At 41.4% G+C, this 17,505-nt stretch overlaps 1 protein-coding gene across 9 annotated transcripts in view; it reads right to left on the bottom strand.

Moving 5' to 3' along the window:
• The window catches only part of LOC119561890, a 129,985-nt gene that overhangs the window by 24,128 nt on the left and 88,352 nt on the right, over nucleotides 1-17,505 (bottom strand). For 7 of the 9 annotated variants that reach the window (XR_005221499.1, XR_005221496.1, XR_005221495.1 and 4 more), the window contains one exon: nucleotides 7,500-7,754. The exons of the other annotated variants lie outside the window; for them this stretch is intronic. Coding sequence is in view for 2 of the 7 variants with exons in the window: in XM_037875360.1 (XP_037731288.1) it covers nucleotides 7,522-7,754 (233 nt within the window). In the remaining 5 variants the exon portion in view is untranslated. Of the gene's footprint in view, nucleotides 1-7,499; nucleotides 7,755-17,505 lie in introns of those variants that run through there. 9 annotated transcript variants of the gene reach the window in all.

Below are 17,505 nucleotides of genomic sequence, written 5' to 3' on the forward strand. Positions count from 1 at the left end.
TAATATAGTTTATTTATTTTATCGAATGTAATATAGTTTTTCGTCACAATTTTTGATTTCAGAAATTTTTGTTAAAGGCGTGTTCGCCACCACTTTTTACCTCGTTAAGAGGTGTTTTTGTTTGATCTTATACTATTTGGAATATCATTTTTTGTATTTATAAATTTAATAATTATAGCTGCAAGGGTATACAAGCTTCGGCTTGCCGAAGTTGACTTCCTTTCTTGTTTAATGTCACATTTCCAAAAATCCATATTTTTTAAAAGTTTAAAAGCAGAAGCTGACATCTATTGAGCACATCCCTATAAAGTTCGATGTTAAGAATCCAGCGATGTTAAATACTACAGCTGTTGCCGTAAACCAATATTACTTTCACTCCCAAAAGTTGTAGGGTAAGGTGAAAAACTGATAAATTCACACTAAAACTCTATGCAGATGTAAAAATTATAAATTTTTTCTTCAAGAGAGCTTAAAAACTTACACTAATGAAATACAAATCACTGTGGACGGCAGTACACGTAGTGGCGAAGCGCGCAAGAGAGCGTGCGAAGACAACTACTATATATAGCCGCAGAACTGGAAATCTGCAATTATGGTCCGATCGCAACGCGTGATACACCAAGATTTGTATTCTAGCATCAAAACCTTAGCAGCCACCGGTTTGGGCAGTTAGTGGGCGTTAGAGTGGGCGTGGCACCCTGCTGAAACAAACTTGCGCTGCGCAAGAAGCTCAGGAATCTGAATGCCAAATCCCAATAGCCAAGCTCCTATGGTTTCCGAGATCTCAGCGTTCATACGGTCGGCCGGACGGACGGACATGGATAGATCGACTGGGCTAGTGATCATTATCATGAATATATAAACTTTATGGGGTCGGAAAGGCTTCCTTCTGAGATTTGGCGTGCAGATTCCTGAGCTTCTTACGCAGCGCAAGTTTGTTTCAGCAGAGTGCCACGCCCACTCTAACGCCCACAAACCGCCCAAAACTGTGGCTCCTACAGTTTTGATGCTAGAATGTATTGTTCTAATCAATACCTATCGATTGACCCAAAAAAAAGTTCGCCACGCCCACTTTAACGCCCACAAACATCAAAAAATCGTGGGTATGAACGCGGATATCTCGGAAAATATCAAAGATAGAGAAATGGATTTAGATTCCGTAGGCTTGAGCGCAGCGCAAGTTTGTTACGCGAATATGCCACGCCCTCTCTAACGCCCACAAACCGCCCAAGCCTGTGACGCCCACAATTTTCATGCTAGATAAAAAACCTTAACTGAAATGTATTGGTCTCGTCAATACCTATCGATTGACCCAACAGTTTGCCACGCTCACTCTAACGCCCACAACGCTTAAATCTGTCTACCGCCGGTAGATAGCGCAATTCAATCTCGCTTTGCTGCTTGCATATCTCCATTTTCCCTTGGTCCCTTTAGCTAAGTAACGGGTATCTGATAGTCGAGGTACTCGACTATAGCGTTCTTTCTTGTTTTTAGCATATAACCTCCTAAGCTTGGATATAATATTTTTTAATTAGTTTTGAATTTCGAATTAAATTTTATCAAAATCGGACGACTATATCATATAGCTGCCATAGGAACGATCGGAAAATTGGTGGAAAAATAATATGAAACAAATTATAGCTTCGGTGTTTTTCAACATATAACCTCCTACGCTTGGAAATAACATTTTTTAATTAGCTCTGAATTTCGAATTTGATTTTATCAAAATCGGACGACTATATATATATAGCTGCCATTAGATCGATCGGAAAATTGGTGGGAAAATAATTTAAAACATATTAAAGCTTCGGTGTTTTTTAGCATATAGCTCCTACGCTTGGAAATAAGATTTTTTAATTAGTTCTGTATTTATACCCGTTACGCATGGAGTAAAAGGGTATACTAGATTCGTCGGAAAGTATGTAACAGGCAGAAGGAAGCGTTTCCGACCCCATAAAGTATATATATCCTTGATCAGGATCACTAGCCGAGTCGATCTAGCCATGTCCGTCTGTCCGTCTGTCCGGATGAACGCTGAGATCTCGGAAACTATAAGAGCTAGGCTACTGAGATTTGGCATGCAGATTCCTGAGCTTCTTACTCAGCGCAAGTTTGTTTCAGCAGAGTGCCACGCCCACTTTAACGCTAACAAACCGCCCACAAACTTAAAAAAATCGTACATATGAACGTGGATATCTTGGAAACTATCACAGATAGAAAATTGTGATCTCAGATAAAGATTCCGTAGCTTTGTACACAGCGCAAGCTTGTTACGCGAATATGCCACGCCCACTCTGCTAGATAACAAATTTTAACTGAAATGTATTGGTCTCTTTATTACCTATCGTTTGATCCAAAAAAAAGTTTGCCACTCCCACTCTAACGCCCATAACGCTAAAATATGTCTACCGCCGGTAGGTGGCGCATTTTAATCTCGCTTTGCTGCTAGCATATCTTCATTTCCCTCTGGTCCCTTTCGCTGAGTAACGGGTATCTGATAGTCGAGGTACTCGAATATAGCGTTCTTTCTTGTTTGAATTTAATTTTATCGAAATCGGACGACTATATCATATAGCTGCCATAGAAACGATTGGAAAATTGGTAGGAAAATAATATGAAACAAATTATAGCTTCGGTTTTTTTGACATATTATTACTGTGGACGGCAGTACACGTAGTGGCGAAGCGCGCAAGAGAGCGTGCGAAGACAACTACTATATATAGTCGCAGAACTGAAAATCTGCCATTGTGGTCCGATCGTAACGAGTGAGACACCAATCGAAAGGTATCTCAAAAACTAAGAAGATTGCATACCAAGACTTTCGAAATATAGATTTGTTTAAGAGAAAAGACGATGAAAGTGTAAAAGTAAAAATTTAGAAAATTGAAGTTGCTGGATACGGTGGGGATGAAAGCCCCCGGCTGTTTAGCTAGTTTTATTCTTACTGAGAATACGCGTCGAATGACACCTCATTTGTTGAAGTCCGATGTCCCGTTCAAAAGTAATTCAAAAAACAAGATTTTCTTCTTCCCAAAATGAAAATGTTTGTCCCTTTGTTGTGGGTTTGTATGCATCCCATCTTAGTTTTAGGGTTTGGGAAACCCTATGAGTGTATAAAGTAGCTTGAAATAGAAAAAGTTTGTTCTACGACTTTTGGAAATACCCGCGTGTTTAGCGGAAAATCAAAAAAAAGGCCAGATTTAAGATGCTTATAGTATCTAAACAACTAATGCTACAGATGCTATATCTCTGAAAAGATAATTTAATTTGCTAAATACTCTTCATATAGTAAAATTGCCTGAATATAATAGATTTAGAGCTATGACAAAAAGTTATTTTTTGAAACCACTTTTTGACTATTTTCTCTAATTTTTCTAGTTTCAAATCATATAGCCTTGAGATTCCTCAACTTGTGATTTATAACACTTTTTCCCTAAAAATTACCGTTTGGAAGATATTAAGCGATAAAATGTGCAACTCGTTTCGGCTCCGTATACGAAATATTTCGTACTTACTGGAATAAGCAAGAAAAAAACCAATTTGATGAAAAATATTCTTATTAGATTTTTTCAAACGGAAAACCTGTTATGGTTTTAGGGTCCCTTACTTGCATGAAGTTAATCGAAATAGGAAACTTGATCTATTTGTTCTACCACTTTGGAAAAACCCGCTAGTTCGGCGGGAAATGTAAGAAACGACAGATTTCTCTTGAAATCTGAAACTATACAGCCCTTGAGATTCCAAACTTGTGCTATTAAAATAGGTAATTGAAGCGATAAAACTTGTTATTAAAATGTTTAATATTCGTATTAGATGTTTCATTCTTATTAGAATGTGAATGTAAACAATCCATACCTTGTTAGAATAAGGTTAAGCCGAAGTGGAACGTGAAAGTTTATTAGAGTCTTTATACATTTTTTAGAATTATATATTTACTTACTTAAAACTTATGAAAGAAAAACTTTTCTACGCTACAGTGCCTAATTTAAGGAATCCAGCGATGTTAAATACTACAGCTGTTACCGTAAACCAATATAACTTTCACTCCCTAAAGTTGTAGAGTAAGGTGAAAAACTGATAAATACACACTTAAACTCTATGCAGATGTAAAAATTATAAATTTTTTCTTCAAGAGAGGTTAAAAATTTACAATAATGAAATACAAATTACTTTGGACGGCAGTACACGTAGTGGCGAATCTCGCAAGAGAGCCTGCGAAGACAACTACTATATACACTGGTCGGCATATGTATTTTGACAAAATAAAAGTTAAGTATACTCATAACTTGAATATACTTCTTGTAAACTATAGGCATCAATGGAAAGGTAATTTCAATGCCGTTTGAATGATACAATACATTTCTTTACCCATTCAGTACTTATTGAAAAGGACGAATTTGTGTAAATCAACTTTGAAAAAAAAAAAAAAAAACTTTTTTCCTCGTCTTGAAAACTTAAATTTTTTGATGCAAAAAGTTTCTTCAAACAAAAATAATAGTAACTGCAAAAAGAATTTTTCAAATATCATTTTGCTTATATTTTTTATGATTTTTTGAAGGTGACAATGTCGGAAAAAATTTGTATGAAAAAGACAAAAATATGGCTCAAATGCCTGTTTTTAAGCATTTTCAAAAATTCATAAAAAATATAAGAAAAATGATATTTGAAAAATTCTTTTTGCAGTTACTATTGTTTTTGTTTGAAGAAACTTTTTGCATCAAAAAATTTAAGTTTTCAAGACGAGGAAAAAAGTTTTTTTTTTTTTTTTCAAAGTTGATTTACACAAATTCGTCCTTTTCAATAAGTACTGAATGGGTAAAGAAATGTATTGTATCATTCAAACGGCATTGAAATTACCTTTCCATTGATGCCTATAGTTTACAAGAAGTATATTCAAGTTATGAGTATACTTAACTTTTATTTTGTCAAAATACTTATGCCGACCACTGTATAGCCGCAGAATTGAAAATCTGCAATTATGGTCCGATCGCAACGAGTGATACACCAATTTCGCCACTACTTTCTACCTCGTTAAGAGGTGTTTTTGTTTGATTTAACTGTACCCCTAAAAAATGTCTACTCCAGTTCTCGGTTTAAAATAAACAAATCAAGTTGTTCATATTCGAGTTCACAAAAATTAACAAAAAATCATGGTTTTTTTTAGTTATCGGTTGTAGAGAAGAAGCAAGTAACGATATAAAGTCAGCAAATACGGGATAAAAGTTAAATCTTTATAACCTTCGAAATGTTCGTGACGATACTCTACAAGGTACTGTTGGAAATAAGATGGTGCCACTTTCTTAAAGCTCAAGAGTAAAAACACAAATACAAAGGACTGTTGATAAAGATCTTATTAATACTTGTATATATTTATCTGACTTGGTTTTCCACAAATCATTGCTCTGAAACTGGATAACTCTTAATAATATTATCGTAAATACATTGTCGGTACGATAAGAGAAATTGACTAGAAATTTTTGGAATTTTTGATGTGACGTCACATATGAGATTTGACGAGTTTGTCACTGGCCTCTTACATCATGCTTTACAGATTTAAATTAATTATACCCGTTACTCGTAGAGTAAAAGGGTATACTAGATTCGACGGAAGGAAGCGTTTCCGACACCATAAAGTATATATATTCTTGGTCAGGATCACTAGCCGAGTCGATCTAGCCATGTCCGTCTGCCTGTCCGTCCGGATGAATGCTAAGATCTCGGAAATTATAAGAGCTAGGCTATTGGGACTTGGCATGCAGGTTCCTGAGCTTCTTACGCAGCGGAAGTTTGTCTCAGCAGCGTGCCACGCCCACTTTAACGCCCACAAGCCGCCCAAAACGGTGGCTCTTACAGTTTTGATGCTAGAATAGCAAGTGGCTTTCACAAGTGGTCCATTGATGTCTATGTTTGCTCCTGCCAGTCAAAAAACCCGATTTCTTCAGATTTTCTTTGAAAAAAAAAATGTTGGTTCGCGAGTTTTTAAGGAATCGCGGTCCATTAAGAATATTTACTTTTGTAAGGACAGCTATAAAAACAATTACATATTTTTGTCGAATTTTTTAGAAAGCTTATTATTTTGACGAGGAATAAAAAGCCCATAGGTCAAAATACAGGGTGGCTGATGAAAGCCGCTACCAAAAAAAAATTAAATAACTTTTTTTCTATTTAATGAATCTGGTTAATTTTTTTTTATTTTGCTGATTGACTTTTACATTTAACAAAAACGGATAACTGGGACACTGAAACAAAAATTTGGATTGTCCGCCGCTATCACGCACTGGAGTCCGTAGTTTCGGTTCAAAGAGAGTATAGGCGCACGTTTGGCGCCAATCCTCCGAACAGATGGACCATAATGAGACTTGTAAACAATTTTGCCGAGCATGGGACAGTCAACAGAAGACCTTACCATCGAAACCCTTCAGTTCGAACGGAGGAAACAATCGCTGCTGTAGCTGCTGCCATACAAAACAATCCACGTGTTTCGACAAGAAGCTTATCTGCTCAAATGGGTGTAAATAGACAGTCATTACAGTCAATTATGCACAAAGATTTGGACTTATTCCCATATAAAATTCATTGCCGATTCGCTTGGAATTTTGCCAGAAGATGCTTCAAATGGTGGAAGAGGATGGGAACATGTTGAACTGTCTTTTCATGTCTGACGAGGCCCACTTCGATTTAAACGGCAACATAAACAAACAAAATTGCCGAACATGGAATGCTTCCAACCCACAGATACTCCATGACACGGAATTGCATCCACTTCGTGTCACAGTGTGGTGTGCAGTTTCATCACGCTGCATTGTCGGGCCCTACTTCTTGGAAGAAAACGGTCACACCGTTACGGTTACTGGAGACCGTTACTTGAGCATGTTGAGAAAGTTTTTCTATCCAGAATTACGCCGAATGAGAATTTCTTTCAACTCTGTGTGGTTTCAGCAAGATGGTGCAGTTCCTCACATAGCTCAACCTGTTATGACAGAATTGCGACGAAAATTTCCCAACATTCCACATTCCGTTGGCCACCCAGGTCGCCTGACCTTACTGCACCTGTCTTTTTCTTGTGGGGTTATTGCAAACAGATTCCTGGCAAAACCAACAAACTTAAATAAACTAAGGCAATCCATTCGAGAAACAATTGCGGCTATTCCTGTCTCAACTCTCCAAGCAGTAATGAACAACTTTTTGGTAAGATGCCGCACATGCATCAACGAGCAGGGGGGGCATTTAAATTCCATTATTTTTAAAACTAATTAAGCTATATTTAATAAAATTGAATGAGCTTTAACATGAACAAAAGAAAAATGAATTCCATACACTGAAAAATGTAGCAAAATTCATCAGCCACCCTGTAGTAGAGAAGGAAACTTTATGAAAATTCTTAAGAGTCCGTCGAGGATCATTTTTTCGTGAAAATCGGGGGCTAGGACTGTAAACTAAAGAATTATAACATGCCTAAGAGCTTTATGGTTGAATAAATAAAGAATTACTAAAACACATACTATTTAATGGTATTTATTTCTAGCTATAAATAAGTATGTATTTGCTTATTTGTATTATTTTAGGTTCGTGGCATGTGTCTGCCATATATCTTGCACCTTGAGCCATCACCTCCAACTTTCGCAGTACTATTTGAAGATACCGATCGTCCCTATCTACCTTGCGATGATTTGCCTGGGATCCTGTGGGTTCCCCAGTGGTATTGGTATCGTCCAGGTCGTCGTCGTGCCCATCGCTGGTCAAGCATGAGAAAACTGCAAAAATGTCAATATATTAGTATCATTGAGATATTCTTATGTTTACTGCGTTAGGCGTTACATGTGCAGTCTGTTGGGTGCATGTCAAATGCGCTTGACCCTTGTATCAAAAATACTATCATGTGGAGGGGGGTTTCCCCCGAAGGTCCCACCATCGCTAGTTCGGCTCAAAAAACAGGTCGAAGGAAAAAAATGTTAATGTTATGTATATCCCTATTTAAAGTTTCAAACATGTACTTCTTTATATTTTCTATTTTTCGCTTAACCTCCACGTGCGATGGACCGAATTCCTTTAGGCTATTGGCCGTCTCCTGTAACGAGCTGATTTTGTGGGTCTGCTCGCTACGAGAATCGTGCGGCTAGCTCAGTAGATTGTGTGCTCGTCCCACCAAATTTAAATGACGTGACTGCCCCGTAAATCAGTGAGAAAGCACAGAATTTAAAGGATTACAGTGGGTTTATTTTCGTTCTAATTATTACAGCGGGCGGGTGGATCGGTTGGTTTCGGTGTCGTCTCGCGCTTATTCAAATGTCTGATGATACTGCTGTCTTGGCTGGTCGACGCGTTGACTCGATGATCGCTGACTCCTTCCTGTATCTCGGGATGCTCTTAGTGTCCCTCGCCTCTGCTTGATCGCCGACTCGTGGACTCGAGGCCGCTTGTCGGGCCTTGGGATCGCAGACAGATCGGCCTTGCGTGCTTAGGGAAGCGTCACCGTTCTCAGACTAGGCTGAACACATGCCTCGCTCTCCAGGGCAACGCCCTTCTAGACAATAACCGCCCATCCCTTGCTCTGTTGCGGACGGTGCCACTAGGGTTTCGCTCAGTTCGCGTTGACAGTCAAGGCTAACGTCAGGAAGCTGCCTAGCAGTTCACTTCGCTTTACGCCTAGCGCAGACGAACGTTCCACACCAGCCGCACCCTGTTGCTTGTAGTTCATGACGTTGCCGATGTCCTCTGCTGTGCTCCTTCATGCTTGCTGCGAGGCTGGATGTATCGTGGTCTTTGTCCCTTGAGGCCTTGGACGATCGCTGTTCCGGGACTTGCTGAACCGTTGGGCCCTCCAACGCCTCTTAAATGCCTCAACCTGTCGACTGCTCCCCCTTTCTGGCTGGTAGTGTGGTTTTCTGGCACTCGGGGTTTCGGTCGGTTGCTGTTCCGGGAGTTCGCCGGTAACCAAACCGCCTTGACTTAGCCGTGTGATGCCCTCTGGACCTCAGCTATCTGTGTCTAAACTCGGAGATTCCTCATGTCTCAATCTTGCTCCTTGTAGGCTTCCCACGGCGCAGCTTCTGACGACTTGTTGTTGTTGACTTGTAGTTCACGTACTTCTGGTTGACTTTGATAACTGACTGAATTTGACGGTTTGACTCCTCGTGATCGACTTATCCAGCTTCCAGAGCTCTGCGGCCTTATATAGGTCATCCAGGAACCGCTATTTCCCATTTGCGCACCGCCCGCTGGTATTCTCCACTCCAGGTCCAAGATCCACGGATCCAGCTTGGCCTGTTTGTTCTAGACCCACGGCTACCACCTGAAGTCCGATGTCTTGGCGCTATCCTGCTGAACCTTCAGTGGCATGTGGCACGCAGGGGCGCCATCCAGCTGCTGAGATGTGGCACTTCTTCACCTGGTCCAAGGTCCACGGCAGAGTCCAAGGTCCGGTGCGTTCCGTTATTTCCTTTTGCACACGGTAACCTCACTTTGCAATTGAAGTCTCCGCTCTCTCTCTCTCCAACCTCTCGTTCTCCAAACTCTCTTTCTCCTAATTACCATCTTAGCCATGCCGTTCCTACGTGCTAATTCGCCGCGTATCTAGTAGCCGGCAGGCCACCATGTATAATTGCCGCTGCAATTTCTTCTCATATTCCCCCCTTACTTCGGAAAACAAAATAAACTCTTTCCTCCTCTCCGGCATTAATCCTCGTGTATCCAGTAGCCATTAAGTTTTTGTGATGATCTCGATGACTCCGTCGACGCTCCCTCGTTGCTTTATTGATGCTCCTTTGATGCTCACAGCTCTATCCAGAGTTCCACAGCTCCGGTTCTCGGTCAAGTTAGCATTCTTTTCATCTGCGCCTGCCTCGACGAACTTAAACTCTCCCGCGACAATACTTCATATGTTCCCATTGGGATATCGATACTCATCGACTATCGAACCCCAGATAGCTGCTCGTTACTGCGTTCTCCTCCTTATCGTCGTTCCTCCGTCCGGTCACACCATCCGTGTGTGATCGATAGTTCATCGGCTATCGATACCCATGTGCCCATCGATCGCCCCTATCGACCAGTCACAATCGACCGCCTTCTTATCGAGGCGCCCCCTTCCCTAGTCAATGGTGAATTGGCAAGATTGCTTCTGCCAGTACAGCTTTCGGTTGATTTTTTCTTGTCTTTCCTTTGTTTTTTTTCCAGCTCCTACCAAACTATTCCGTTCGTTGTTTTTAAGCTTAAGGACAACAGCCCCAGCGGTTTTAGATACCGTTTGACCTTCGTTTGCAGCAGGGCTTTTGTGCCTGTGGTGAGTTGCAATTTTGGTTGGACCGGCATTTACTTCTCTTTCAATACAGGGTTTTCCCGCGTTTTCGTCCTGTTTATTGTTGGTGCGATAAGTGTTTGCAGTCTGGGTTGACCAACTGGATACGGTGTAGATCTGATTCTGACCAACCTTTTCTCGGGTAACAAATAGTCGAGCTCTTCTAGCGCATTCCGCAGAGAATCTCCGGATGCTTCGGTGCGGTGTGTGTCTGGACAGAGCAACTTTTGTTGCTTTCTTGCCTCCGCGCATACTACCTTTTACGTGGTGTAATCAGTTGACTCTTGATTGCGACCGACTCTGAAACCGTTGCCTCGTCGTCGGGGTCAGCATACACTCTTTATCGTGTACTTGTGCCGTATCCTTATGATGACCGTTCTCTTGTGGTGTGCAGGTTGCGGTGTAGTGCTGTCTGATAACCATCTCATCCAGAAAACTTTTGAAAATGCACTCCGTTGTCCGTTCTGACCACCCCATAGCTTGCGAATATGCGCTCCCTAAACGCTTTTTGATCGACTCAGCTGTCGCACTGCGCAGCGGCACTGATTCCGTCCATTTAGAGAATTGTCTATCAGGACCAACAGCAGCAGGCCCACGGTTTGTCTGGCACTTGGGTAAGCATTTTAAGTCTCATGCATGTCTCGCATTTCCTCACATAGGCTTGAGCGTCTCTATGCATACCTGGCCAGTAGTACCGGGCTGCCAACCGTGCAATTGTCCTTCGGCTTCCTACGTTCGTTACCTGCTGCCGTAAAACTCGGTGTGGTGGTGACCATTGGTCATTTCTCCGTTTCTTCTGGTTGTCTTTTTCTTTGCATCTTCTGAATGTGATCTGCGTTGGGGCTGCCGACTTGGTCTTGGAGAAGTTGATCTCCTGTGCGAACGCTTCCCGCTCTTTTTCAAGTTCCTCGTGCTAAGGTCTCTCTCGTAGAATAACTAAGTGGCCTCACCATTGTCTGCATGTCGATCATGTATTCATTGAACGACTCGCTGTAGCCTTGCTTCCATTGCCTGCCTTGATACGGCAGCCTGGTAAAAATAGGCAGAAAATAGGTGTAAAAGCTTTCTATGAATTTCGCCCAGGTTAATTGCTTGTTGTTGGCAATGAACCACTTCAAAGCCCTTTAATTAAGAAATTCCGTCATTGCTTTGGGGATAGCTATCTAAGTCCAAGCTGTATGTGTTGGCGGACCATTCTACTTGCCCCAGGAACTCGAATGGTTTTTCCGCCCGTCAAACCTAAACGACCACTCGCGGACTTGTTTAGCGACCCTTGCATAGTCTTACTGGCTGGGTCTCAACGTCAGCGCTTCCATTTGCCTTAACTCTCTCCTATGTGCCTCTTTTTACAAGTTGTCGATGATCAGACTCGCCACTAGGTTGTCCCCTTCGGCGTCCGTTAGCGTGATGCTTGGGCCGGCTCTGTCGTGGTATGCTGCTTCCAGCTCGGCCCAGATATCGACGAGTTGTGGGTCGTTCTCCGTCTCTGAATAATACTCCGACAATGCCTTCCTCATGTCGTCTAATCTTCCACCCAGGGTAATATTGAGCCTCCGTGCGACTTGGACAAAGTCCGCTTTCTTGAGGCGGTAGATCTACTTCTTTCCCATTCTGCTTTTGTTGCTCTCACTGTTGGGACAATCACGTTGAGCGCCAGATGTAACGAGCTGATTTTGTTGGTCTGCTCGCTACGAGAATCGTGCGGCTAGGTCAGTAGATTATATGTTCGTCCCACCAAATTTGTATGACGTGACAGCTCTGTAGATCAGTGAGAAAGCACAAAATTCAAGGGATTAAAGTGAGTTTATTTTCGTTTTACTTATAACAGCAGGTGGGTGGCTCGGTTGGTCTAGGTGTCGCAGAGCGCTGGCTCCAAGTGCTGCTGATGATGCTCGTCCTGGGTTGTCGACGTGTTGCCTCGGTGATCGCTGAATCTTTCCTGTATCTCGAGATGCTTGTGGTGTCTCTCGCCTCTGCTCGCTCGCCGACGCGTTGACTCCAGGCCGCATGTCGCGCCTTGGACTCGCAGAGAGATCGGCCTTGCGGGCTTAGGAAAGCGTCACCGTTCTCAGACTAGGGCGAACAGGTGCCTTGCTCTCCAGAGAAACGCCTTTCGAGACAATGACCACCTGCACCTTTCTCTGTCCCGGACGGTCCCACTGAGTTTCGCTTAGCTTGCGCAGACAGTCAAGGCTAACTGTCTAGCAGTACTCTTCACTTTACACCTAGCGCAGTCGAACGTTCCACCCCAGCCTCACCTTATTGCTTGTCGTCCGTGACGTTCCTGCGCTACTCAATGAGTTTTCCGTGGCAGTCGCTGCTGATGTCCTCTGATCTGCTCTGCAAGCATGATCTTGCTGCGAGGCTGGATGTATCGTGGTCTCTGATCCTTGAGGTCTTGGACGATCGCTGTTCCGGGACTTGCTGATCCGTTGGGCGTCTCCAGGGCAACGCCTCTTAAATGCCTCAACCGGTCGACTGCTCCCCCTTTCTGGCTGGTAGTGTGTTTATCTGGCACTCGGGATTTCGGTCGGTTGCTGTTCTTGGTCTTCGCCGGTAACCGCTGGGTTTTCCAGGACAAGGGTCGATCTCTCGTCCGTCGCCCCAGGTCTTGCTCAGTCGGGCAAGGCACACTGGGTTTTGAGAACATTCCCCACGAGATCACGGTTGTTCATCGCAGGACTCTATTTCTCGATTCTGACTGACAAAGTATGAAACAAACCGCCTTGAATGAGCTGTGTGATGCCCTTTAGACCTCAGCTACCTGTGCCTCAATTCGGAGATTCCTGATGTCCCAATCCCGAACGTCTCATCCCATGGCGCTGCTTCTGACGACTTGTATTTGTGGACTTATTTTTCACGTGCTGCTGGTTGACTTGGTCCATTGACTTTGATAACTGACTGATCTTGACGGCTTGACTCCTCGTGTATAGGGCATCCGGGAACCGTTATTTCCCATTTGCGCACCGTCCGCTGGTACTCTCCACTCCAAGTTCAAGATCCACGGATCCAGTTTGGCCTCATTGTCCTAGACCCACGGCTACCACCTGAAGTCCGATGTCTTGGCGCTATCCTGCTGAACCTCATGTGGCATGTGGCACGGAGGCGGGCTGTCCCGCTGCTGAGATGTGGCACTTCTTCTCCTGGTCCAAAGTCCAAAGTCCGGTGCGTTCCGTTATTTCCTTTTGCACACGGCACCATCACTCTGCCATTAAAGTCTCCACTCTCTCCCTCTCTCTCCGACCTCTAGTTCTTCAAACTCTCTCTTTTTCCACATTCTCTCATCTTCGCCATGCCGTTCCTAGCTGGCAGGCCACCATGTATAATTTCCGCTCCAATTTGTGGGGAGTTATTAAACTCCTGACAGGATGAACAATCTTAGAGCGTATTATATGCATATACTTAAGTTCAAATACTTGCATTCGTTATTCAGTTAAATATTTGGTCCAACAGTTTTGTTTGAAAGAGATATACTTGCCGCGCAGTTCGGCTTGCACCTAGCCATTGCCTGGCTCTGACGTCATTGATTTTCTTCTTGGGAGGTGTGTGGGCGTTAGAAGTTTGTGGTTGTGGCAACATTGGATCAATTGATTGGTATTGACGAGAGCTATAAGAGAGATGTAAAATTTGTATTCTCGCATTAAAACTGTAGGTGCCACAGTTTTGAGCGGTTTGCGCCGCGAGGTAATCGTTAGAATCTCGTATCGACTGATTTAGCTCCCAGAGCTCTGCGGCCTTATATAGGGCATCCGGGAACCGTTAGTTCCCATTTGCGCACCGTCCGCTGGTACTCTCCACTCCATGTTCAAGATCCACGGATCTAGTTTGACCTCTTTGTCCTAGACCCACGGCTCATGTGGCATGTGGCACGGAGGCGTGCTGTCCCGCTGCTGAGATGTGCCACTTCTTCTCCTGGTCCAAAGTCCAAAGTCCGGTGCGTTCCGTTATTTTCTTTTGCACACGGCACCATCACTCTGCCATTGAAGTCTCCCCTCTCTCTCCCTCTCTCTCCGACCTCTAGTTCTTCAAACTATCTCTTTTTCCACATTCTCTTTCTCCAAACTCTCATCTTCGCCATGCCGTTCCTAGCCGGCAGGCCACCATGTATAATTTCCGCTCCAATTTGTGGGGAGTTATTATACTCCTGACAGGATGAACAATCCTAGAGCGTATTATATACATATACTTAAGCTGAAATACTTGCATTCGTTATTCAGTTAAATATTTGGTCCAACAGTTTTGTTTGAAAGAGACTATTTGCCGCGCAGTTCGGCTTGCACCTAGCCGTTGTCTAGCTCTGACGTCATTGATTTTCTTCTTGGGAGGTGTGTGGGCGTTAGAAGTTTGTGGTTGTGGCAACATTGGATCAATTGATTGGTATTGACGAGAGCTATAAGAGAGCTGTTAAAATGTGTATTCTCGCATTAAAACTGTAGGTGCCACAATTTTGAGCGCTTTGCGCTGCGAAGTACTCGTTAGAATCTGATTTCCTAGTCCCTGTGTTGTAGTTTTTATAGTTTCCAAAATCACACCGTTCATACGGACAGGCGGGCATGGCTAGATCGACCCGGCTATTGATCCTGATCAAGAATATATATTCTTTATGGTGTCGAAAAACGGATACTTCTATATGTTACAGACTTTCCGACGAAAGTTACTCTACGAGTAACGGGTATTAAAATACAATTGTCCTACTCAAGTGATTAGAGTGTTTAGAATTAGACCAAGAAGCCGAACTATTAATAGTAATAAAATAATAATTACAGACAACTATAACACAAAATCTGGTGTAGCATTTTTTAGCATTTTGGTCTGTCTGTCCGTCTGTTCATCCGGTTCTACGCAAACTAGTCTCTCAGTTTTAAAGCTATCGGGCTGAAACTTTCCCAAAAGTCGTATATCTTTTGCAGGTAGTATATAAGTCTTTGATGTTTTTTTAGCATATAACCTCCTTCGCTTGGAAATAACATTTTGTAATTAGTTCTGAATTTCGGATTTAATTTTATTAAAATCGGACGACTATATCATATAGCTGCCATGGGAACGATCGGAAAATTGGTGGGAAAGTAATATGAAACAAATCAAAGCTTCGGTGTTTTTTGACATATTATTTTATACTATTGGGAATAACATTTTGTGTATTTTAAAGAATTTCGAATTAAATTTAATACAAATCGGACGTCTCTAACATATAGCTGTCAAAGAAACGGTCAGAGAAATAATAAAATAACTGTTATACCCTTGCATTTAGTATAGGAATGTCCGTTTCTACGCAAACTTGTCTCTCAGTTTTAATGCTATCGGGCTGAAACTTTCCTTAAAGTCTTATTTCTTTTGCAGGTAGTATATAAGTCGGAACCAGCCGAATCGGTCAACTATATTTTATAGCTCCCATTGGAATAATCGGAAAAAAAACTAAGCAAAATTAAATCTTAGGTGTTTTTATACCCTTGCAGAGGGTATATTGATTTCAGTCAGAAGTTTGCAATGCAGTGAAGGAGACGTTTCCGACCCCATAAGGTATATATATTCTTGATCAGCACGACTAGAGGAGTCGATCTAGCCATGTCCGTCTGTCCGTCTGTCCGTCCGTTTCTACGCAAGCTAGTCTCTCAGTTTTAAATCTATCGGGCTGAAACTTTCCCAAAAGTCTTATTTATTTTGCAAGTAGTATATAAGTCGGAACCAGCCGGATCGGTCAGCTATATTTTATAGCTCCCATAGGAATAATCGGAAAAAAAAACTAAGCAAAATTAAATCTTAGGTGTTTTTATACCCTTGCAGAGGGTGTATTGATTTCAGTCAGAAGTTTGCAACGCAGTGAGTTTCGAATTTAATTTTATCAAAATCGGACGACTATATCATATAGCTGCCATAGGAACAATCGGAAAATTGGTGGGAAAATAATATGAAACAAATTATAGCTTCGGTGTTTATTAACACATAACCTCCTGCGCTTGGAAATAACATTTTTTAATTAGTTCTGAATTTCGAATTTAATTTTATCGAAATCGGACGACTATATCATATAGCTGCCATAGGAAAGATCGCCAAATTGGTAGGAAAATAATATGAACCAAATTATAGCTTCGGTGTTTCTTGACATATTTTCTTACACTATTGGGAAAATCACTTTTGGTACTTTTAAATTTAATAAATTTAACTGCAAGGGTATACAAACTTCGGCTTGCCGAAGTTAACTTCCTTTCTTGTTTAACATATCAAACAAAAACATCTCTTAACGAGGTAGAAAGTAGTGGCGAACGCGCCTTTAACAAAAATTTCTGATATCAACAATTGTGACGAAAAATAATATTACATTCGATAAAATAAATAAACTATATTAAATTTATGATTTCGGCCCGCAACAGTACATATTTATTTACCTACATGTAAATTTTCTGCGTGCCGAACACATAAATTTAATATAGTTTATTTATTTTATCGAATGTAATATCATTTTTCGTCACAATTGTTGATATCAGAAATTTTTGTTAAAGGGGCCTTCGCCACTACTTTCTACCTCGTTAAGAGGTGTTTTTGTTTGATATCCGAAGTTTTTGTTTGCTCAAGAGTTTAAGTAGCCCAATACCATGACTAGGAGTCGTCCCCATATGGCTTGGCTATTGAAAAACCCAGGGTTCGTAACTGTTATAAGTTTTATTTTTAAAATCTTTTTATAATAGTTATGTCATGATTTTTATTTAAAACTCATTAAATAATTGTTATTCTCTCAGTTTTATATTAAACTTGACAAATATAACTTATTCTCCGAGTTTTATTTTCCGCTTGAAAAATAACAGTTATTCTTTTATAAGAATCAAATAATAAAACTTATTCTCTGAGTTTTATTATTTCGATCAAAAATAAAACTCAATATCATATTGTGGCGGTTCCGTAGTTCATAGAAATGTAATTCAAAATTAAGAATGCTAAATGCGCGGTTTGCTATTTAAAAAAAAAATTTCAGATACTATAGACCACCGTTAGTATGTTTATTTTTATTAATTTATGTCGCACATGGGAAAAATCAATGCTTTAATAGTAAGCAGACTTTACAGTCATACATATCCAACTAGTTATATATAAGAGTACACCTTAACACTTTAAATAAATTGCCTATACTGGCCTAGTGCATCAGTGTTAGTTCCGAAAACGGGAAAACGGGTAATAATCGACTGATATAAACTCATTAATTTAAAGTTGTGTTT

The sequence above is a fragment of the Drosophila subpulchrella genome, unplaced genomic scaffold (assembly GCF_014743375.2).
Source record: "Drosophila subpulchrella strain 33 F10 #4 breed RU33 unplaced genomic scaffold, RU_Dsub_v1.1 Primary Assembly Seq384, whole genome shotgun sequence".
NCBI classification, from domain to species: domain Eukaryota; kingdom Metazoa; phylum Arthropoda; class Insecta; order Diptera; family Drosophilidae; genus Drosophila; species Drosophila subpulchrella.